This window comes from Lissotriton helveticus, chromosome 1_1 (assembly GCF_964261635.1).
Source record: "Lissotriton helveticus chromosome 1_1, aLisHel1.1, whole genome shotgun sequence".
Classification (NCBI taxonomy): Eukaryota; Metazoa; Chordata; class Amphibia; order Caudata; family Salamandridae; genus Lissotriton; species Lissotriton helveticus.
The window spans coordinates 228,105,426-228,128,751 of record NC_136057.1 but is presented as its reverse complement, the minus strand read 5'-3'; the positions used below and the strand labels follow the sequence as shown (position 1 = coordinate 228,128,751).

General features: G+C 44.9%; 1 protein-coding gene across 1 annotated transcript; it reads right to left on the bottom strand.

The window, feature by feature from the left end:
* Positions 1-2,390: 2,390 nt before the first annotated feature.
* LOC144760972 (olfactory receptor 5AP2-like) lies at positions 2,391-19,123 on the bottom strand. The gene is made up of 2 exons (XM_078646563.1): positions 18,971-19,123; positions 2,391-3,338 (listed from the first exon to the last, which is right to left on the bottom strand). Exons 1-2 carry the CDS (start codon positions 19,121-19,123, stop codon positions 2,391-2,393), a joined length of 1,101 nt encoding a protein of 366 aa, XP_078502689.1.
* Positions 19,124-23,326: the final 4,203 nt, after the last annotated feature.

Sequence of the window (23,326 nt, the reverse complement as noted above, 5' to 3'; positions counted from 1 at the left end):
AGAGCATTTGCTCGATAATGCATGAATATCGCTGACTTTTCAGCGATATTCATGCATTGCGGCCGTTTTTTATCGCATTTGCGATAAACCTTGCTAATAGCAAGGTTTATCTGCGATAAAAATCGCCGATGTGCGGCGATAATTTTTGTCTCTAAACAAGTTAGAGACAAAAATTATCGCTAGGTGTTGGTAATATGCCCCATTGTGTGTCTGTGGGAGTGAGGAATGACAGTTAGAGATGGACTGAGCAGCAGGCAGGCTGCTCCTTGTGCGGTTTGCTATTAAATGGAACTAAATGATTGACTCCTAGATAACCTACAACTACTTCACCTGTTTACCTGGACTACCCCTATGATGTACCTATATACTATCTGGATGTACTTGGACCAGCTACAGAGTAAAGGTACTTATGAACTAAACATGGCTTCCAGCATTTACTTGTGTCACAGGGCACAACAAAAAGAAAGTACTTGTAAGCAATCTGACCTCCACAAATGACATAATTTACAGTGCGTAGCCATGGCACATGTCCAAGAAGGTCTAAATGCAAATGTCAGACATTCTTCACTTTTAACAGCTGCACACTAAGAACACACAAATCAACAGAGGATTCCAAATCCTTCACTGCTTTTAAATGGCCAGGGTAAGAAGCTTGTGCATGAGTTATTTAGATTCAAATAAAGGCACACAATGATATTTAACACTTGAACTTCTCACTCATGATGCTCCTGCTCTCATGATAGGGAATATCAACAGCAGTAATTTTAGTTTTACGAAAAGTCACCCTGCAATGCTACCACGTTCTCATCAGTGACACAATGTGCCCGATCAAAAATGATATGAGTTCCCAGCCCTCACTGCCTTTTCAACACACTCAAAAACATGCACTCCACTGCACCCCATAGCGCTCCCTAATGTGTAAAAAGTACTCACAGCTCAAAGGTTCATGAATACATTTCAAAAACAGATTGGTACATACACATGCGCACAAATGAGGAGGGGTCACTCTAGGACAGCAGGCAGCACACAGGTCGAATATCTTAATAGTCCAACACTCACTTGTGACGAAATATAGTAGGCAATTCACTACGCTTGTATAAATGGCTCATCGATTCCCTGGATGAAGAAAGTGCCCTGGGCTGAGGCTGTTGGATGGAAACAAACGCCGGTGGGGCCCCAGGCATATTTCTTCCTCGCAGGCCTAAACAAGTTTTCTTGGAAGTATTCCTGTTGTTTCTCCTCCCTTGCTGTAGCAATCTTGACTACTCTTAAGTTTCAGAAGTTACCTTTTCACCACTGTAGGTTCTTTTCCTCGTATCGCCAGTGTAATAATATGGAGGGTAGGCAGAGATGATGGCGAATCCAAAATGTAGTTTATTCTTTATGTTAAAGTAGGCATCTTAGGTTACAGGAATAGTAGTAAATAAGGTTGTTGTAGAAGTAGCCACAGCATCCCAGCTACTCAGGCCACATACACTAACTGACATTTCACTCAATCAGACACACAGGAACATTCCATGCCATCACTCATACAATGGATGAGCAGTAGGGCACAGAATACAAAGGAAAAACTAAACATCAAGAAGAGCAGGATACCTAGGAGAATATCCAGAAAACTCAGAGGCAGAATAATAAAAACAGGAGGGGGACTCAGAATTTCACTTTTGCCATATATCCAAAACACACACAATCTCTCTCCACACTTATGGATCATGCTGCCACACTAAAACCACAATGGCTCATTTCAAATGTTTTGGGAGTTCTGATGTAAACGCTGCACCCCAACACTTTTACTGTGGCAAACCTTGACAGTTCACACCTGCTAAAATGTATCTGAAGATAATGACCAGAAAAAGGCAATCTTGCACAATTCGGTAGAGTAAACCATTATTCTGCTTGTTATGCCTTTTTACCTGACTCACAACTTGAATTAAGAAGTATTTACCACTCCTGGTAACAGTATATATATATATGATATGGTAAATAACATCCCTATTGAATGACAGCAAAAAAGGGGCATTCTAGGACAGCTATGAGTTTATTATAAATACAAATAAAGTAACTAACAGAAAGAGATGATGAATGAACATGTACAACTGAAAGCTCTTATTATGAGATTGCAAGAATTTGGCATGAGGATATCAGGTTCTGACAGGCACCCGCAAACCAAATTCTGGGAGTCTCAAGTGTCCTTCCATGAACTGGAATTAAGTACAACTGGGTTTTTAAATGTGTGTTTTACCCCATTCTACTGGGTCTGAGTTTAACAATTTTATGAAATTGTCAAAGATTCACTAATAACTTTTCAAAATTTACAGAAGCAATGTCACACGTTTTCAGCTCTTCAGTTGTATTCTTTATACTATTTTGAAAGGCCACAGTAGGACTCATTAGTGAAAATCTGTTTCCTGGTACAATATCTTTCTCAAAGCCTCTTTTACTTCATTGTTTCTCAGACTGTAAATCAGAGGGTTCAAGGCAGGAATTATGAGAGTAGGAATCAGAGCTATTTCTTTATACCGCTGTTCTGAAGAGCTTGAATTGGGGAGCATCTCCATGAAAAAACAGCTGCCACAGAAGAGAAAGACTGAAGTGAAGTGTGAGATGCAGGTGGAGGCAGCCCGGCGCCTTCCTGCTGTGGTGCGGATCCTGAGGATTGTAACAACAATGTGGGAGTAGGAGAAAAAAATAACAAGGAGGGAGCTTGCAACTACTAAAGCAGATAATCCAAAGCGTACCAAGTCATTTATTAAGATGTCAGTGCAGGACAGCTTCAGGAGCACCGGGTAATCACAACCAAAGTGGTTTATGACATCAGGACCACAAAAAGATAAACGGAATAAACATCCTACATGAATTAGAGAGTGTAGAAAGCCACCTATATATGATGCAGAAGTCAAGCGCACACAGATACTTCTCCTCATCATGATTGTATAGAGCAGAGGGCTACATATTGCCACATACCGGTCGTAGGCCATCACCGCCAATAGGAAGAACTCAGTACTTGCACAAGAAGCAAAGAAGTACACTTGAGTAAAGCAGCCATATAACGAGATTGTTTTCTTCTTACTAACGAGGTCAGCCAAAATCTTGGGTGAGAAAACGTTAGAGAAAGAAAGATCCAAGAAGGACAGCTGAGCAAGAAAGAAGTACATAGGTGCTTGTAGATGAGAGCTGCATAAAACAATGACCATGGTGATGAAATTGCCCAGAAAGGTGAAGATATAGAGTAATAAAATTAAAATGAAGAGAATCACTTTCAGGCCTGGATCATCTGAGAGTCCTAACAGGATGAACTCTGTCACACTGCTTCCATTTACTGAATTCAGGACTATGGTCTGAAGCAAAGGAAAAAGATCTTTTTTTAAGTTAAAGTATTTAACAAATAATGACATTATATAAACATTCATCGCATTAACTAGATACGAAACATATATTTAATTCCAACAAATTGGAGATTTTAAGAATTATTAGTTAGCGTGCATGGTGACAAAATAAAATTGTAATATGTAATTAATTAACACATTTACTATTGAGGCACTTAATGGTCTTGTAGTCTGCTACATTGAGTGACTTATGTCATCTAACTTTATTCATTGCCGAAGACATTTATAATCCTTGCTAACTTTGAATTCCAAATCATGCCCTCCCCTGTGACTACATCCATGGCATTCCAGACTCTCAGGAGCCACAATGTAGAGGGGAGCTGTGGCACCCATAACCTCAAATGCAGGGAGATGACATGAGGTGCTGCTGTTGCCAATTGATGGCTGTTTTTCCGTGGTGCAAATGGCTCCATCATGAATGAAATGGTTTCAGTGACCTTTGCACTGTGGAACAAGTGGCCAAACAAGATCAACTCTTTAGATAGGGACTGCTGGGAAAGCTGACCTCACTATTATAGCTCCTGGGGTACCCTGAGTGGTATTTCTTGCTCTTTGCATAAACCTAAGTTGTCCCTGTCAAATATTGCCATGCACAGTTACGGAATAGGACTTTGCATTAAAAATGTCCTATTTCTAAAGGAATTAAGAAACATTTAATGAGAAAGATCACACTAAACTCCAATAAGGGGTACTGGAGATATTAATATGGAATGTTGAAAGGCAAAAATCACAAAGAAAAAATAAAACAACAGCAAGAAATCACTGTTCACTAAAAGTACAGGGGGATGCACATGATGGTATGGTTAAGGATTTATTGGTGAAAGTCGAGGAGCAGGAGAATAGATTGCGATGCAACAATCTTCGCATCCTTGGGGCCCCGGAAGAAGTGGAAGGGAGTGATCCTTGGACTTATAAAAGGAGCATTTCCCGAGCTGCAATCCTGGGATGGGGACAAGGAGATACAACATGCTCACCGCTTCCCTTTGTCACCTTCCAAACGGTCTACACCTCCAGCACAATACACCCGTGCAATGTTAGTATATTTTGGTAACTCTCTTTTACGCCAGGCACTCTTTGATTTAGCAAGACCTACAAGCAAGAAGGAATTCAATGGCGTCACCTTTTTCAGCAGGCCTGACTTTGCTCATGCCCCGGTGGAGCAAAGATGGAGGCTGAGGCAAATATTTTTCCCCTTTCAACAAATCGGGGCAACGGTATATCTACAGAACCCAGCACGCTTAAAAGACATTCTCAATGGGGTTACACACAGCTTTATTTCTTAAGTGCAGGCCCAAGCCTATCTGAAAGAGGCTACAGAGTCAAGAAGGAACAGAACCAAGGTATAAATACTTATGTACTCAAGGCTTATGTTAAGGTTTAATGCTTCAAATTGAGTTGACACTGAAAGAGTGGATAGTTTAGGGAAAGGGCTGGACCGGGGGGGGGCACAGGATCCTGATTCCTCAAATGTCCTCATCCTGGTCCTTGGTGAAGAAGGTATCCCTAATTGTTGGCGGTGTATGGGGGGATCCATCGGGGCTGGGGTAGGGTGGGGGAAGGGGTTAGCACCAAGAAGATTGAATCAAACTGTCTTTCACTATCTGATATATGTTTGTTGGTTTTGGAGGAACTCTGCTACCTTCAATGAGTAAACTACAGATAGCAACAATTAACATTTGTGGCCTTAATGATCCTAAAAAGCGACTTAATACCGCAAGTGCTCTCCAGCTACTTAAAGCCAATATTCTATGCTTACAGTAAACACATATAGAAAGAACTCAGATTCACCTTTTAGACTCGCTTGGCTATACAGTGGTAGGGGCCACAACACAGGATGCTAATGTACGGGGGGTGGCAGTACTATCCACAAAGCGCTCAATTCAATTTACACGAACACTAGCTGACCAATATGGGAGGTGGGTTATCACTGAATGTCGGAGGGAAAATTGAGATTTACTCATGGTATGCACTTTATATGGTAGCACCTCAGATGACCTAGCAATTTTTGATGTTATGAATAATGAACTGACTGAGTGGCCTCTACCTTTAATCAGTTGCGGTGATTTTAATATAAAGTAGCCTACTAATAAGAACACAGCCAAAGATAAAAATTGGATCTACTCTGGTCAGAAACCGAAGGTCTTTAAAGACCTGAGGACTTTATGTCATGAACAGGTACTCATCGACATTTGGCACTCACAGCACCCTACCGATTCTGGCCACACCTTTTATTCTTTTCCACATAATAAATTGGTGAGATTAGATTTTATGTTTGCATCTCACTCAATTCTTCACTCATGCTCAATTGAAAAGACCCCATGTATTGTGTAAGACCACAATCCTTCAGTCGTGGAAATAAAAGGAGCAACAGGAGTTATACGAGAATTGGCTAGCTAGACCTTTGAAAGTTCCCTCCTCTTAAACAATGAATATTGTAAACATATGAGGCATTTGATCTCACAATTTATTAAGGATCATTTAGACAGTACAGGGATCGAAGTGGTATGGGATGCGCTAAAACAGTAATTAGAGGCGAGACACTGAATTTTTTGTTTTCCTTAAATAGGAATAAGCGTCACCTCCTGGATAATTTGCAAGCCTGATTAGCTGCTGCAGAAGAAAATGTAATTATCGCTCTTATTGATGGCAATGAGCCAGCGGATGCGCTTGCCAAAATAATGCCTGCAAAAGCATCTGTAATGGAGAAAATCGCCAAGAAAGCGTTGGATAGATTATCAATCTGGAGGAAGGAAGCATATGAATGCAGCGAGCAGGTCGGGCATCACCTTGCGATCACGGCAAGACAAAAAGCTGCAAGGAAAATCATTACTGCAATAAAAAATTCCACACAAAGAATTATCTCAGAGCCTGAGGGCATTCGCAAAGTGTTTCCTACTTATTATCAAGATTTATGTCATGAAACAAGCATGGCACATTTAAAAGATATTACTACATACCTTAAACAAATCCCAGTGGTACAGTTAGATCAAGATGACCAAGATCAACTTTACGAGCTCCCTCAATGGATAGACTTTCTACTTTGTATTAACAGCCTTCCCAATGGTTAAGTCACTGGGCTAGACAATATTCCAGCGTGATTTTATAAAAAGTTTTCCACTGAATTGAAAGAGGCTATGCTCCACCTGTCCGTACATGTATTCAAGGGGGGAGACCACCAGAATCATGGTCGCAAGCTAAAATAATTATTTTCTTGAAAAAGCATAAATCTGCTCTTGAACCTGCCTCTTATCGTCCTATTACTCTGATAAACGCAGATAGAAAAATCTATCATAAAATGTTTGCGGTTTCATTAGCTGGGGAAATACATAAAGTAATTTCACCTTGGCAACATGGATTCATCCCTGGACGTGGTACTGTAGATCATATCAGGAGAACTATATCACTGTTTGATGCCGCACATATCTCTGAAGACCCAAAGCACTTATTCTACTCGATGCCGAGAAGGCCTTTGACAGGGTTTCTTGGCCTTTTTTGTGGGATACCCTGTCAAGGGTCGAGATAGGCCCGGGACTTATACAGGCTTTTAAAATGCTATACTTTCAGCCCACTGCTAAGTTATTTTTAAATGGCTCACTAACTGACACGTTTAAAATACCTAGAGGTACCCGCCAGGGATGCCCGAGCTCACCAATTTTATTTGCATTATATATAGACCCTTTTTTACGATTCCTTGAAACTAATCAAAAATTAGCCCCATTATTTTTCACGGTTGGGAAACAAAGGTTTTGGCCTATACCGACGAAATTGTTCTGGTATCAGCCAATCCTGGAACATCAATGGCTGAGGTTGAAACAAAGGCGGAAAGATTCAGACTTTTAGCAGGATACTCTCTTAATAGATCTAAAACCCAGATTATTTGCAATAATGTTAGAATTGGTGATGATATTCGACAGGTAGAAAATGCTACGTATCGTGGAGTGGATATTATTGCCAGCATCGATGGGATAGTAGACTGTAATATTGACCCCCTGATTAATAAAATGAAACCTGAATTAACTCGATTGCATAACTTGCATCTTGCAGATGTAAATAAATCAAAATGCTCTTCTTTCCTACATTTTTAAGAGCTATTCTGTTATAATTCAGCGCTATCTGCCTGAAAAGGATTGAAGACCTGTTCTCTCGATTTATATGGGCATATGAAAACCCTGAAGAGCTTATAAGTTTCTTTCTCTACCAAAGGAAAGGGGTGGGCTGGCACTTCCAAATATAAAACTTTAATATTGGGCAACCACTCTTCTGTATAACCTTACTCCTCTTTACGAAAAGCCAACAGATAACCCCTTGGGAGATATACCTACCCCAATAGAACTCATAATGGGCAGAGATACATGGGGATGTATCTGGAGATTTCTGAATGACTCCCACTATAAGAAGGTCGGCTTCAAGATGCTGATAGCTGGGTTCAAAACCATGAAATCAGCTCGCAATATGCTAGGACTGGGTCGTGTGAATTATTATACCCCAAGTTATAATAACCCGAACCTGCCAGACATTTTTAAAGACATAATAATAAACAAATGGCAAAATAAAGGCCTGACGAAACTTGGTGATTTTGATTCCCTATTCGTGATAACTTCATTTGAAAATCTTAAAGAAAGATGCAAATTGGATTGGAGAGATTTCCATAAGTACTTGCAAGTAAGGAAAAAATGCGGTGTTCCATCAGGATTTATAAGCAACCCTATTATAGATAATCAGAGTAAGAAACATCTAACTATTGGATTTGTGTATTATTCTTTCAACTTATTAATGCCAGATGATTTGGCAATGCGGGCTAGGAAGTGGGAAGAGGAAATCAATATTTCTGAAGACTTATTTCTCTATTCAACCGAGCTAGCACAAGGTTTGTTAATTCCGGCGCGGCTTCAAGCCCAGTATTATGAATCCTGCTTTTCGCTTTTTTACACCCGGAAAAAGATTGCGAAATGGGGGACAGGGAGATGGACCCTTTGCCCCCAATGCTCAATGTATCAGGCAGATCTCACACACATGTTTGCCTCTTTTGACATTTTAAGTAACTTGAAACTAGAGATCACAAACTTTATTAAAGAAGTGCTAGGGAGGGATATTTATCTCTCACATTCCTTGATTTGTCTTGAAGTAGATAAGGAGATCCGAGGGAAACCTGGAGAGCAATTGGTCTTCAAAGGCATGGCGATATACCCGCCCTGCCTAGCCTCAGACTTGTTAGACCCATTCCCACCAGGATATCATCAATGGTTAACACGACTAGTAGTGAATTATAACTTTGAAAAAGCTATCTTTGAAAGAAGAGGGACGCGCTCCTGCATGAAAGGTTTAAAGATATGGGAACCTTTGACTAGATGGCTTGAAAGGTAATTCATAGGGTCGGACCTGCCGGCATCAACTTAATATAATTGTCTGTCCAACCCAAGGGAGGGTGGGTGGGAGGGAGTGAAAAACTGTGCATGAGGAAAAGCGGTTCATTTACTATAATTTTCTCCTTTTTTTCTTAACAAACAGTGCATCAGAATAGTTGGTATGCATAATTAGCATTTGGTGATCTAACGTATGTATGTCCTTCTCTTTTCTTTTGTAAACTGAAAGAAATCCGGAATGCCATATTGCAAATTGTAATAATGCACAAATAAAAAATATAAAAAATAAATAAAAAGAAAGCCTTCCCTTCAAATTTCCCAGACTGTAGCCTTGGAACTCAAGAACAGACAGTCCACCACTATGGTATGTATGTTTTGTTTAGGGTCCTAATAACAGCCATAGTCAAATTAGTTCCAAGGACTCAAATAGCATAGTTAACGATGAATCTGTCAGCTCCTTTGTTGTAATCACAGTGAACGGATTATGTAAACCTCTGCTGTGAAGAGATATGTTGTAATAGAAGTCCAACAATAGAGTATAACTACGAGTATGTGGCTATATATCTGGCAAACTATAGACTTGGAAATGCACTTGAGACTTGTATTAATATGGAGGTTGGGTGTAAATGAGAAGAGGCGTTCTGTGTGAAACTGTGTTTTAATACAATGATAGATTATTTATGTAAAGTTTATATAGTTATGCAAAATGAAATAAACATAAATCATTATAATTAAAAAAAATATATATCACTATTCACGTTTGAATGGAGCATAGGTGCAATTCAGTCCTATAATGATGTAGCAGAGGTCGGACACCAAAAGGGTCAAATTTTTTACCTTCTCACTTAGTCATTTTTATGAATGGCAAAATCCTCTAGCAGGGCAAGGTTGAAGGAGAAATCCCACAAAGTCCCTTCAAACCCAGAAAACGGGGAGATGAGGTCCCACTAAACTCTTAATCCAGGGCTTGATTATATCTTGATTAGACTTTAGTAATGCGATCTACCTCGGTGCCCCGGAGAGCACACTGAACAGACTCCAACAAGTTCAGAACGCGGCAGCACGAATGCTTTACAACATCCCGATGTCTCGTTCGGCAAAACCAGCACTGAGGGCGTTACACTGGCTGCCAATACGGGAAAGAGTTACATTTAAATCCCTTTGCCTTGCACATAAAATCTTGCAAGGCAAAGGCCCCCCCGTCCTTCAAAAGATGGTGATCCCGTACAAAGCCAGTAGAACCTTACACTCAGACCAGCAACATCTGACCGTTGTCCCTAGGGTGAAAAAGGTCCGAACAGGAGGAAAGAGATTTTCCGTTAATGTTGCCACCCTTTGGAATGCTCTCCCTTTAGGTCTTCGCGCCGAACCCTGTCTTCTGCGCTTTCGTAAACAACTAAAAACTCTCCTCTTCTGCTGATCTGCTCTGTCCTTGCTGCTTTTGATTTCTTCTGTTGGCAAAGCGCCGGGATGCTCCAGGGTAACCGTGCGCTGTACAAAATCGATTTAATAATAATAATAATAAACACCAGTGGGTTTGGTGGAAAAAGCTCAGCGTCAGAAAATGTAACTTTCGCGGCTGCCAAATTCCTCTTGTCTGGAAGTTACTGCACACACTTTGCAGGGTGAAGATTCCTACCTTCAGAATTGGTCTAATTTTGTTGCTGCAAATCTTCCAGCTGGCCAGGCCTGCAGCTATATCCAATGTCCTTCTGAAATCAGACACTTTTGATGCAAGGTATCTCTGAAGCTCCAGAGGTCTCGGAAGTCCAAAAATTTTCTAAATCCCAACTTTTTAGACTTCCTGGGAAAGTTCCTCTCTGCCACTTCTAAAGTTTTCAGGAAATCAGGAACAACACTTTGGGGGCCAAGAAACACTTCTGCAGAGGCCACCAGCAAGGTCCAGTCCAGTTCAGTTGTAACTGGTCCATTGGATACACATGAAAAAAATGTCCCTTACAGCTTGTTATATCCCTTCAGCCACACAGAAGATCAGCCATCTGACCATTGGAGTGCACCTTTCAGTCCTGAGTACAAGTGGGAGCAGGTCCAGCCCTTCAGTTCTCCTCACAGGTTACATACAGCAGGTCCACCACAGATCCAGGCAGTATTCTCAGGAGAAGTGCTCCTTTTCTTCAATTTACAAGTCAGTTGTTGTGGATGACTCCTGGATACTCCTTGACCAATGAGCATAAGGTTCCCAAAGTCAAACTTTCTCAATTGTGCACCAAATCCTGCTTTTCTCACTGCAAACTCTCCCAGAGTGCACCATTTCCAATAATATCTAACATGACAAAATCTTTTTGCCCTTAAAGGTAGCTTGCAGAATACCTAGGGATGTATTTAAGATCATGAGCAGGTCCCTCCCACTCAACCACTCTAATCTGGTTCTAGGGCCACCTCCCTTCTGCTCTGAAACTAAAATGAGAGGGTTAAAGTGTGTTTTCGGATAAAAGACTCCTCTTCTCCAGGCTTCCCATATCTTTTAATATTTTAAGTTATTGAACTTCTTTTAATAATCCTAACTCCTCTGAGAGCAGTATTTCAGCCCTTTCCAAAGCAGTTCTGCGAGGCTAACTAGAGGCTAGGAGCATAAGGCAAGGAAAGTATACCTTTTTGAATGTCATTTTCCCATTTTATTTTCTATGTAGATTTTTCCAAATCAAATCTACAAAACCAGCACTTTAACTGTACTTTAGCTTTCTCTTCATAGCTACAGCTCTAACAGTTAAAATAATGTTTGGATACTATTCACTGTATGACCATGCAAATATTACAATCTTACAGGCTTCCCTTTTATATACAAGGCACCCTGCCTTGCGGGCAAAAAGGACAACTTAGGGGTGACTGACTTAATATTTAAACATAGGGCTTCCCTCCTGTCAAAAGATTTTTTTAACGCTCTGCCTGTACACTGAAATATGCACTTTATCACGCAGTCTTGAAATCATCAGACAGGGAAAGCCGTAGGGTAGGTTACTGCATATATGTGGGTGCTACCCTTTAGCAACCAATCTTCAATTGTATGTGACCCTGAATTGAAGCACCCACACATTTGTAGCTCTCACCTCTGTACCACATAGCATGGAATTCCTCTATAACTCTTCAGCTTTCACACACACACACACATCCACACACATCCATACACTAACAACCAGATACACATTCATTTACAGATTTTAATCATAGCTCTGAACAGGATTGTGCTGTGACCTGTATTGGACATTTATTCCTAAAAGGATGCATATTACATCAAGGCTGTCAGTCAAACAAGTTAAGGTAGCCTAGTGAATTCTGGGATATCTTTGTGTTCCTGCATCTTGCTGGTTGGACCTCTGCAAGCCTGCATCCTGTGCCCAGCCAGATGGCAGGTTTAGACCTGCCATCTGACCAGGCACAGGGTGTGGGGTTAGGTACGCCTGGCACTCCTTACTGATCTACTTTCTCTTTGAGCTCAGTTTGATTTACCCAGCCCCCTGGCAGAACCCATCATCCTCAGCTTCAGAGCTCTCTCCATAAGATAACCTCTGCTTCAGTCAGGCAACTTATCACCTAATCAAAGCAGCCTACCTAAGCCGGTTCAGACTGAGACCACTAGATGGCTGGATTTTGGCCTACAGAAGAGAAAGATCTATAATTTTTCTTGTGTACTTGTTACAATAAATTCAACAGTGGCTAGTTGTTGACTTTATCGATACTAGTCACTTAAGTCCTTGAACTATATTTACTCCTTTCCTAGCAATAGTACTATCTAAATAACATATTGCAATGTTAGCCTGTGCAGCTAAGTATCTACAATGGAGAAAATGAAATGGGTCCATTTTCTGCAACAGGTCATATAAAACATCTTTTATAAGGTATCTGCCTATAGTTACATTTCCCCCACCTCTTGGACACCTAGGGGAGACCTGAGGGGTGTCACATATGTAAAAAATAAGGTAGATTAGTACTTTTAAAGTGCTCATGCACAAATTGTACTTTTAAAGACATTCTGCAAAGTCCTGCTGCCTTTAAAATGACTTACAAACAAATGAAGGACGGAATGCTGAATAAATCCTACATTCACCCCAGCCCAAACTGTCAAGCCTCCCTGCACCAGAAGCAAGCATCCTGGGACTGGTTATAGGCTATATCACCCCTCATTAGCCAGACTAGCTTGAATCCAGTGGCACAGCCAGCAGGGAGGACCTGGCTTGGCAGTATGGGCTGCACTGCTCCATGAGGAGTAGGGTCAAGACTGATTTGCGCATGGCTGGGTCCAAACTTAGGTGGCAGAGTGCACAAAAGAACAATGGGGCAGATTTATGATGACTGGCGCATCCCCAGGGATGCGCCAGTCATCCTGCGCCGCTGCTCCGCCACCCATGGTGCGCCGCATTTATAATGCGGCGCACCATGGGGCAAAAACGGCACAGATGAGTGACACATCTGTGCCGTAAAGGTGGCGCATTCCTGGAGCTGCATCGCAAGTGCGACGCAGCTCCAGCAAGGCTCGAGGGTGCCCCATCTCCAACAATGCTGCGTCAAGACCTACGCCTGCTTCAAGCAGGCGCAGGGTTCTGATGCAGCATTGTCCTGAAAGTGACTGAGTGAAATCTCATAGATTTCACTCAGCCACTTTTAGGAGGCGTTCCTGCCCAGGAACGCCCCCCCCTGCGCAGGAACGCCTCCTTATGGCGCAGGGCTTTACAATGTGACGCATCTCCTAGATGCGTCACGTTGTAAATAGGGCGCATTGTTTGCGCCGCCGTTGCGTCAAATAAAGTGACGCACCGGCGGCGCAAGGCCTTCATAAATCTGCCGCAATAGATTTAACCCAGATTTCTTGAGTGGGTGGATAATGTTTCATTCATTTAGCATTTTATCCATCATTTGTTGCCGCAGCATTTTTCACACATGGAGGCCCCACTACCCATTTTAATGCAAAAAAGAGAATGTGGTCACACCCCGGGGGATGGGGTCATTGGGACAAGATGTGCCTCAGGAGGGTGGCCATGTGGTCCCCCTCCAAAATAAAAAAAATTATGAAATAGATGGCAGGCCCCAGGTGATTGGGTCCCTGGGGCTAAAACTGGCCCGGGGAAGGGGACAGCCCTTCCTTAAAAACATTAAATATGAATAAATGGCCCAACCCCAGGAAATAGGGTCCCTGGGGCTGAAATTGCCGCAGGAGGGGGGGCCACGCGTCCCCCTTCCTGTGGTATTTTTTTTTATTTTTTGAAGTTGTTTTTATTTTCACTTAGGCAAAACATTTAGGACAGTGTTAGCAAAAATTCAGGTTCATCGTATAGTCTTAGGTTATCGAACACATTGCAGGCATATTCGATTTGAAGAGTCATGAATAAATACAAAAAGTAGCATACATCAACATTTCAAAACCCCATCCCCTCATGTTGGCTGTCAAGGAACTGTCTGGGTCTCCACCCTCCCCATCAATATAAGGCTGCTCACAAATGTAACCTCGAAATTTGTTCCAGGCCCCCCAGATTCCATCCCATTTCCTCGGGCAACCACAGTGAATAAAAACAGCCTTTTCTGCCACCATCATCTCATCCATATCTCTACCCCATTTATTAAGGGTCGGAGAAACTGCAGAGCCTCATAACATAGCAATGTTGCGCTTTGCCACCATCATGCCCAACATCACCCAATCTTGCTGTCGATGGTTAAGGTCATTGGGTTCCTAAACATTCAGTAAGCAGCGACGTGGCTCTGGCAATAAGGATATATCTATTGCTTGGGAAATCGTGCGCATCACTGAGATCCAGTATGTCGACATACATCTACAGCCCCAGATGGTGTGGAAGAACGTTCCCTCCTCCCCACAGTTGCGGAGACAGAACTTATGTGTGGCTTTACCTATTTTGTGAAGGGTTGTTCTCGTGTAATATATACGGTAAAGTACCTTGAGTTGGACCAGCTTTAATCTGGAGGGGATAGCAGTTTCGCGCGGTGAGGTGAGGGCCTCTTGCCATTCGGAGTCATCAAAGGAACCCACCTCCTCAGACCAGGTCTCTTTCAGTTTGGACATCACGTCCCGTAAGTTATTAATAAGTTTCTTATAAGTAAAGGAAGTGGCCTTGTCCGGCATGTGTTCTGAAAGGAGTCTATCTTCAAGCGGGGTCGATTCCTGCAGGACAGTACCCGTCGGTATTGCTGATTGTAACGCATGCTTAATTTGTAGGTATCGAAACATCTCCGTCTGGGACATCTCGTACTGTGTTTGTAGGTGGGCAAAGTCCACCACCGTACCTTTCTTCCAAAGATCACCCACCACCGATATGCCAATGGTGTCCCAAGCCTGGAACCCCTTACTGGTACGGAGGAAGCCCAGTTTATAGGAATCCCACAAAGGTGTCATTTGGATGACGGTGCCCAAACACTTAAGCCGTCTATTGTCCTTGTACCACAACTGCACTGTGTGGTGCGTCGGGCCTATCAGATCCGTGGGGGGACGGCGGGAGTACAGCGTACGAAGGATACCTCTACTGTCCAAAGAGTGTCTGTCGGCGAAATATGCCGGCTCGGCCTGTGGGGAGTGAAGCCAGAAATTGATCTGTTTAAGATGTGCCGCCCAGTAGTAGAGCTCAAAGTTTGGGAGCGCTATCCCCCATCATACCAGCCTCTAGTTAACTTATCCTGGGCGATTCTAGGTGGTCTTGCGCCCCATAGCAGGTGGGATACCGTTGCAGCTATCGCTTTAAAATAAGCCGTAGGGACCAAGAACGGAGAATTTTCAAGCACGTAAAGGAAACGTGGGAGCGCCATCATTTTGTACAGTGCTGCCTTACCTAAGAGTGTGAGGGTAAGAGTCTGCCACACCTTAGCGTCACGTTTAAACCTCTCCAGCAGGGGCCGGAGGTTCAGACTGTAGAACTCATTAGGGTCGGATGTAATAAGGATACCTAGATATTTGAATGAGGTTGCTGCAACCCTCAGGGGGCAACTCAGGGGCAAGACGGGAGGGGGGCCAGCGAGGACATAAAGAACGGACTTATTCCAGTTGATCTTATAACCAGACACTCTGCCGAACAGCTCACACACGTTTAACAGTACAAGAATAGACTTTCTAGGGAAGGTGAGGTATAAAAGTATATCATCCGCGTATAGGGATATACGATCCTCCCAAACAGCGGACCAGCGGATCCCCTTAATAGAGGGCTCCCATCTGACCCAGATTGGGAGAGGTTCTAATAGCAGAGCAAATAGCAGGGGTGACAGCGGACACCCCTGCCTTGTGCCACGGCCAAGAGGGAAGTCCCGCGAGATGTGTCCATTGGCAGCGACATGCGCCAGAGGCTTAGTATATAGCAAACGAATCCAGGCGCAGAATTTGGGGCCAAATTCCTTATGTTGGAGCACTGCAAATAAGTAAGGCCATTCTACTGTATCGAACGCCATAGTTGCGTCAAGCGAAAGGATGACAGCAGGTTCTTCAAGAAGTGGCGCCCGTGCCATGACTGCGTGGAGCCGTCGGAGATTAAGGGCTGTGCTCCGGTGCGGCATGAATCCGGATTGATCCGGACCGACCAGTGATGCGAGATGTGGAGTAAGACGTAACGTTAGTAGCTTGGCCAGGATTTTAGGTTCTGCGTTGATGAGAGAGATCGGGCGGTAGGAGGCACAGTCCGTCTCCGGTCTGCCCGGCTTGTGAATCACGACAATCGTGGCCAAGCGCTGTTCTCTCGGCAGTTCCCCCCTGTCGAGGCTATCAGCTAACATACTCAAGAAAAAGGGGGCCGTCGTTTGCATTGTTGTTTTGTGAAGTTCAACTGGGAGCCCATTTGGACCCAGCGCCTTACCAGACGCTAGGGCGTAGGTAGCGGCCTGCACCTCCTCAACATTGATATCATCCTCCAATAGAAGCGCCGCCTCCGGGGAGAGCTTTGGTATCGTGAGGTCTTTAATGTAGTCATATGCCTCTGCAATCATATAAGAAGCCTGCGGGGCATAGATTTGTTCATAGTGGTCAGCCAAAATATTGATTATCCCATCAGGGTCAGATATCAAGGAGCCCTCGGGGGACTTTTATTGAGCAATAACTTTGTTCGCCCGTTCCTTTTTGTCTAGCCAGGCTAGCATCTTCCCCGCCTTATCACCCAGCTCGTATATCCTATGCCGAGTGGCCTGGATCCTAGCGTGTGCCATTTCTCTCTGGAGGGTGAGGACTTCAATTTGCTTAAGACGAACCATGCGGGCAGCCCCAGGAGATGGGTGGGCCTCCTGGTCCGCGATGTCTAAGGATTGTTCCGCCTCTAGACCGTCCAAGGTCGCGCGCCGCTCCCTCTTCTGCCCTGTGATGGAGGCCGTTGCCTGACCCCAGAGGAACACTTTATACGCCTCCCAGAGCGTGCATGCGGAGTCTACCGAGCCTTGATTTTCCTGAAAGAAGTGTTTAGTAGTACACGTCAGTGCCAATATGACAGGTTCCACCTGGAGAAAGCCGGCGTGCAGCGGAAACATGCGTCTTCTACCAGCCCGGTGAAGGGTATATTTCAACAATATCGGGGAGTGATCAGATATACCCCTCAGATGTATAAGGACCTCCTCCAAACCCCCAAGAGCGTCCGCGGAGACAAAGAAATAATCAATGCGCGTGAGACAGTTGTGTACTGCAGAGTAAAAAGTGAAGCGTGTCTCAGCTGGGTGTTTGAATCTCCAACTGTCTGTGAGACCCAGGGCGTCCACTAGACCTAGGAGGTGTCGCCCACCCAGCATCTCCGCTCGAACACGGAATCTGTCCAGGGTTATATCAATAATATCGTTAAAATCGCCCCCCATTAGGAGTGTCGCAACTGGCGATGTCAGTAGAATGCTGTGAGGGCAAAATGTGCTTGTGCGTGGAGTGCTGGGGGTATGTAGACAGAGACAAGGTTGAACAACTGACCCTCCCACTGACAGGTTAACGCCGCAAAGCGGCCCTGGACATCAACTCGTGTTTGCTGCACCACGAGGGGAAAGTTTTTCCTAACCAGAATTCCCGTACCCCTAGAACCTGAGGAGAACTCCGCGGGGGCCATCATCTTATAACCCCACCTGTCCCATTGCTCGGACTGCTGACCCCACCAAATGCATTTCCTGCAAAAAGACCACTGCAGGGCCACAGCGCTTCAGATACTGTAGCACCAGACCCCTCTTTACCTTATCCCCTAACCCGCGGGAGATTCCAGGTAAGCAGAGTGAGGGCTGCCAGAGGAGCCAGTGAGTCCTGTGAATTGAGTTCAGCCATCAGCAAAGGGGAGGAATGTCAAAATGTTTAGCACTGCAAGCGTTCTATAAAATCGACACATCAAGGCACATAGCTGTCCTAACAAAAAGAATGCCAACAAACCTAAAAAGAAAACCCCATGTAAAATAGTGTCAACAGAATCATATGCAACAGTTACCTTCCCACTCCAACAACCACCCCCCCCACACTGCCTCCCTGCTCAGCGAACCTACAACTTCCCGCCACCCCTACATAGCAGAGTGCTTCGTCCCACTCGTAGTTGCAATACTTGCAGTTAAGGGGAAAGAGTCCTACGAGGCATCAGCCTTTTTGGAGTCCAACAGGTCCCCCCCAGTCCGGAACCAACAAGCAGCTAAAGCATCGACGCGCATGCTGCCTCATCCGATACGAAGGTATAGTCACAGTGCGGCCATTCTTATTCCTCTTCAGGGGTGAAATCACGTTGGGGCACTTGGCTGCCAGAGCCCAGATCGTCTGGGGTGTTGTCTCCCTCTTGACGACGATGTGGCCTGGGTCTCCGTTCCTTTTTATTCACAGTTTGCCATCCCTCTAGCCACTCAAGAGCCGCCTCCGGCGTATCAAAGAACCAAGCCCGCCCTCCATCTACCACCCGCAATTTAGCAGGGAAGAGCATGGAGTACAGCACCTCCTGCGCCCAAAGTAGTTTCTTGACTTCAAAGAATCTGCGACGTTTCCTTGAGACGGCCGCCGTGTAGTCCGGGAAAAAGGAGACGGTTGAGTTCTGTAGTCGGATGGGGGGGAGATTCTTGCTGCCTGCAGAATTGCATCCCTATCCCTAAAATTGAAGAGACGGGCCAGGATAGGTCTCGGGGGAGCTCCTGGCTTCGGCTGCCCTCCGGCACTCTATGAGCACGTTCAACGGAGAAGAAATGAGATAGTCCCTTTGGCTGCAGTTTAGTTTTTATCAGTTCCTCAACATAAAGATCCATCGCCCGGGTTCCTTCCGTCTCCGGAACACCTATAACTCTCACGTTGTTCCGTCGTGCGCGTCCTTCTTGGTCGTCCAACTTGTCTGCTAGCATTTTGTTATCTTTTACCAAGCGGGCCACTGACATTTGTAAGTCCAAGGTGTCCTGGACCAGGGATTTCCTCACTACGTCCATCTCCTTCACTCTATCCGCCATTTTGTGGAAGTCCGCCCGAAGCAGGGAGACGTCCGTAAAGATTGTTCCAACCGTCGTTTGTACATTTGTTAGCTCCTTCATGATGTCCTCCAGCGTGATTTTTTTCCCCCCATCGCCCTCCTGAGTCTTACCCTGCGGCGGTGTCACATTCAGCCCTTTATCATAAGCATATTTGTCCAGCTTACCCTATGCCGTCTGATTCCTGGGCCCTCTTCTCGCCATGTCGACGCGGGTAGGAAGATATTTCAACGTGGATTCAAAGTGCTATGAATAGCGTGGGCCAGGAGGAGCGGAGGGAAGGAGGTCCGTTAAACGGTGAGGCAGGCACCCCCTCAGCCACCGCGTGCTCGTCCCCTTAACAAGCAGGAGGCCCTGCAGATTGTCCCAATCCAAGCCAACACTCAAGCCCACACCTCAAGGCGGTAGATTATGCCCGGCAATAGCAGCCACCAGTGGCAAATACACCACTCAGTTCCAGGGTAGACAGCAGTCCAGTCCGGGCCTACCACAGCGCAGGGTCAGGATCACAGGGCCCGCACCCAAGGCCCCCCAGAGATGCTTCAGTGCCCACTTGAGCCGGGGTACACCCAGAAATCACGTCCAGGCACCAGGATCACAGCCCCCGCAGAGCAGTCCTCACCCGCTAGCCACGGGGTGAGGGGCTAGGGAGGACACGACAATGCCCAAGATGGCGCCGCCACTCACCCGGTCTCATCCACCGCAGGGAGCCAGACAGTAGGGCTGGTCAGTGCCGGAGTGCAGCTCGGGGAACCGGCGTAGCCTGCCAGGTCCTTACTTGCAGGATCTTGATGGGCACAGTAGGAGGTAGAAGTGGGGCAAAAACGTCGTCCGTTCGCCCCAGTGCTCCGCCGCTGCAGAGCAGTGCGCCTCTCCGCGGCCACTGTGTGGCTTTCCTCGGCCTTCGGGATGCACCCCAGCTTCCAGTCCCAAAGGCCGCACTAGGCCGCAGGTGTTCGGGGACGTTATCAGCATACGTCCGCAGCCGATCTGCACCGGAAAGTATGGATCAGGCCCTGGGGAATGGGGTCCCCAGAGCACAAGAAGTATTAAGGGAAGGGGGGCCAAACAGCCCCTCGTCCTAAAACAGGTAAAAAAAGCAGAAGCTGACAACTCTTCATAGGGCCCCGCCCCCTCCCTGCATGACTCTGGAAACATGCCTCCTGGTGCACTCTGCATTAAGGGATGAAGTCTCTTAAATGCTGAGGAACCTTAGGGGACAACTAGCCCACCAGGTACCTCCAGTAAGCCCCACACAGTGAGATTGCTGAGAGGTGATCTCCGGCCATGCCTCTTTTTGCACTTCTTGCTTCTTTTTTCACCTTTCTTCCTCTTTCTGCACCGTTCTTCTTCTTTCTGCACCTTTCGGCACCTTTCGTTCTCTTTTGGCACCTTTCGTTTCCTTTCTGTACCTCTCTTGCATCTTCCTATATCTCTCTTGTTTCTTTACGCATATCTCTTGCCTCTTTATGCATGTCTCTTTCCTCTTTCTGTACTTCTCTTGCTTCTTTCTGTACTAATCTTCCCTCTTTATGTACAGCTCTTGCCCCTTTATGCACCTCTCTTCCTCTTTCTGTACCTCTCTTTCCTCTTGATGTACCTTTCTTTATCTTTCTCCACCTCTCTTGCTTCTTTCTGCTACTCTCCTGCTTCTTTCTGCACCTCTAGTTTGTATTTCTGCACCTCAGTTGCCTCTTTCTGCCACTCAATATCTTCTTTCTGTACCTCTCTTGCTTCTTTCTGTGCCTCTCTTGCTTCTTTCCTCACCTTTCGTCCTCTTTCTGCACTTTTCTTTCTTCGTTCTGTACCTTCCTGCAACTTTTTTTCTCTTTTGGCATCTTTCTTACTCTTTCTGTACCTCTCGTCCTACTTTCTGTACCTCTCTTGCGTATTTCTGCACATTTCTTGCTTCTTTCTGTGACTTTATTCATCTTTCTGCACTGTCCTTCCTCTTTCTGTAGTTCTTTTGCTTCTTTGTGCAGGTCTCTTGCTTCTTTCTGCATCTCTCTTGCTTCTTTGTGTTCCTCTCTTGCCTCTTTCTACAACTCTCTTTCCTCTTTCTGTTCTTGTCTTGCCTCTTTTTGCACCTCTTTCCTCTTTCTGTACCTCTCTTGCCTCTTTCTGCAGCTCACTTGCTTCTTTCTGTGAATTTCTCCCTCTGTCTGCATCTCTATTGGTGGTAAAGGGAACGGCTTACCTTTGTTCCACTTGCTGTTGCCAGACGCCGTGAGGGGAACGGCAAGGCGCACCAGGAACAAGCCGTGAGGGGAACGGCTCCGCCTAATCTTCCACGCCGTGAGGAGAACGGCAGATTTGACTACAAATCCCAGCAGCCCTCCGAGCCAGTCCCGCAGCTGTGACGCAGTACCGGCGGTGCCATTTAAAGCTCAGGTGCCCCCGCAACGTGGGACACGCGCGGGCGGGCCCGTCCTTGCCCGCAGCACCCGGAAGAGACTGGGCTGGGCCACCCCTCTGTCATCTGCCCCCCCGAACCCTGATCATTTTGACGGCAACTCTTCAGTGACTGACGTACTGCGCATCCTTTCCTTATACCCCCTTAACTGAGAGGGATGTATGTCGTTAGCACGCATGCTTTTACAACGCATGCCTTTACCACGTAACTTTTAAAATGCAAGTCGTTACAACGACTTGCGTTGCGGGGCGCTGGATAGTGAATAGTTTAATTTACTATTACAACTCCAGTCCCCGTGGATAGTAGGGAAGGTGTTGGATTGTAAATTAAACTATTCCCTATCCTAGAGCGCCCCCCAGCGCAAATTGTGTTGTAAAAGTTGGGTGGTAAAGGTAGTTCGTTGTAAAAGTTGCGTTGTAAATGCTGTTCACCAACGGAAAGTTAGATCGAGTAGGACTGAGCAGGATTTTGGTTGCTAAATCTGAACCTATTTTTCGACATTTTGCTATACAGCCAATTAGAGTTTATGGGCTTACCTATTATTTTTTTTTGCTTAACTATTAGCGAAAGCCTCTGTCCCAGCACTGGTTTTTGTTTTTATAATTCCACTCTTGCTCTTCTAATATATTGCTTCCCCCACCTCGATCTATGGGGAAAAGAAAGACCATGGAGGGTGGTGGGAGTAGTGGGAGTATTGGTGAAGAGGCTAATAGCGGTACATTAGGCAAGGGAAAAAAAGCAAGAAAGTCATCCAAGCAAGCTGGAAATCCCAGTGTTATGGATAGAATTGACACACTCATTGAGGAGTGTGAAGATATTTTAGTAATAGATACCAACGTGAGAATAGGCACGAATAAAGGCACACATGGATTGACGCGACCCACTAGCGAATATTCTAGCCAAACTGTAGCTATTCCAAATATGTTTCTCAAACCACAGAAAAAAGGGCGCACCCTGGGGAAAAAAGATTTGGAACAGAAACAGGGGCAGATAGGCGTTTCTCACTGTGCTCTTTGTACACGCCTCGCACCTGTAGATGCAGTCACTATTCTCCCAAGCTCTCCCCTTGTGGCGACAGATAGCAACTGCCGTCACATGGATCCAATAATTGTATGCACAAATGGGTATGCGGTGCTATCTAACAATCCAGAGAAAGTGTCACTCCAAAATCCTGAGTAATCCTAGCATGTCAGACAAAGACTTCCACCTCAGAAAATCAGGAAGCAGCAGCTTTAGTGCTAAGGTGCGAAATAGGGGTCTTGAAGGTGGCAATTGATCTGTCCTTAATGGTTAGGCATGTAATAAAAGGGAACCTCCGTTGCCCTAATTGCACCAATAACCAATCTAGCTATACCCTACAATACAGACAAAAACCCATTGCAGAGGGTAAGTAAGTAATTTTTATTATGCATGATTAATTAAAACCGTTGCATACATTAAATAATCTTTAAAATCAATATCCATTATTGTAATCATTTTGACAGCTAATAAAAGAATTCTCTGCTGCAATAGAAAAATTAATCAACTTTAAAACTATCCAGTCTATATCTTAAATAATCTGTACAAAATGTAATTATTATTCTAGTCAGGATAAAAGTCTGTATCATAAAGGATACATTATTGAGCAGTACGCTCACAGATTCCATTGTCAAGAGTTTTTTTTTTTGTTATGCAGTATGTTAATGTCTTTCTCCATAGAGTTCCCTTACCACTCTGGTTATTCGAGGCAACAAGAGCAGCTTCAAGGTGTCACTGCTGGAGTGGTCCTAATA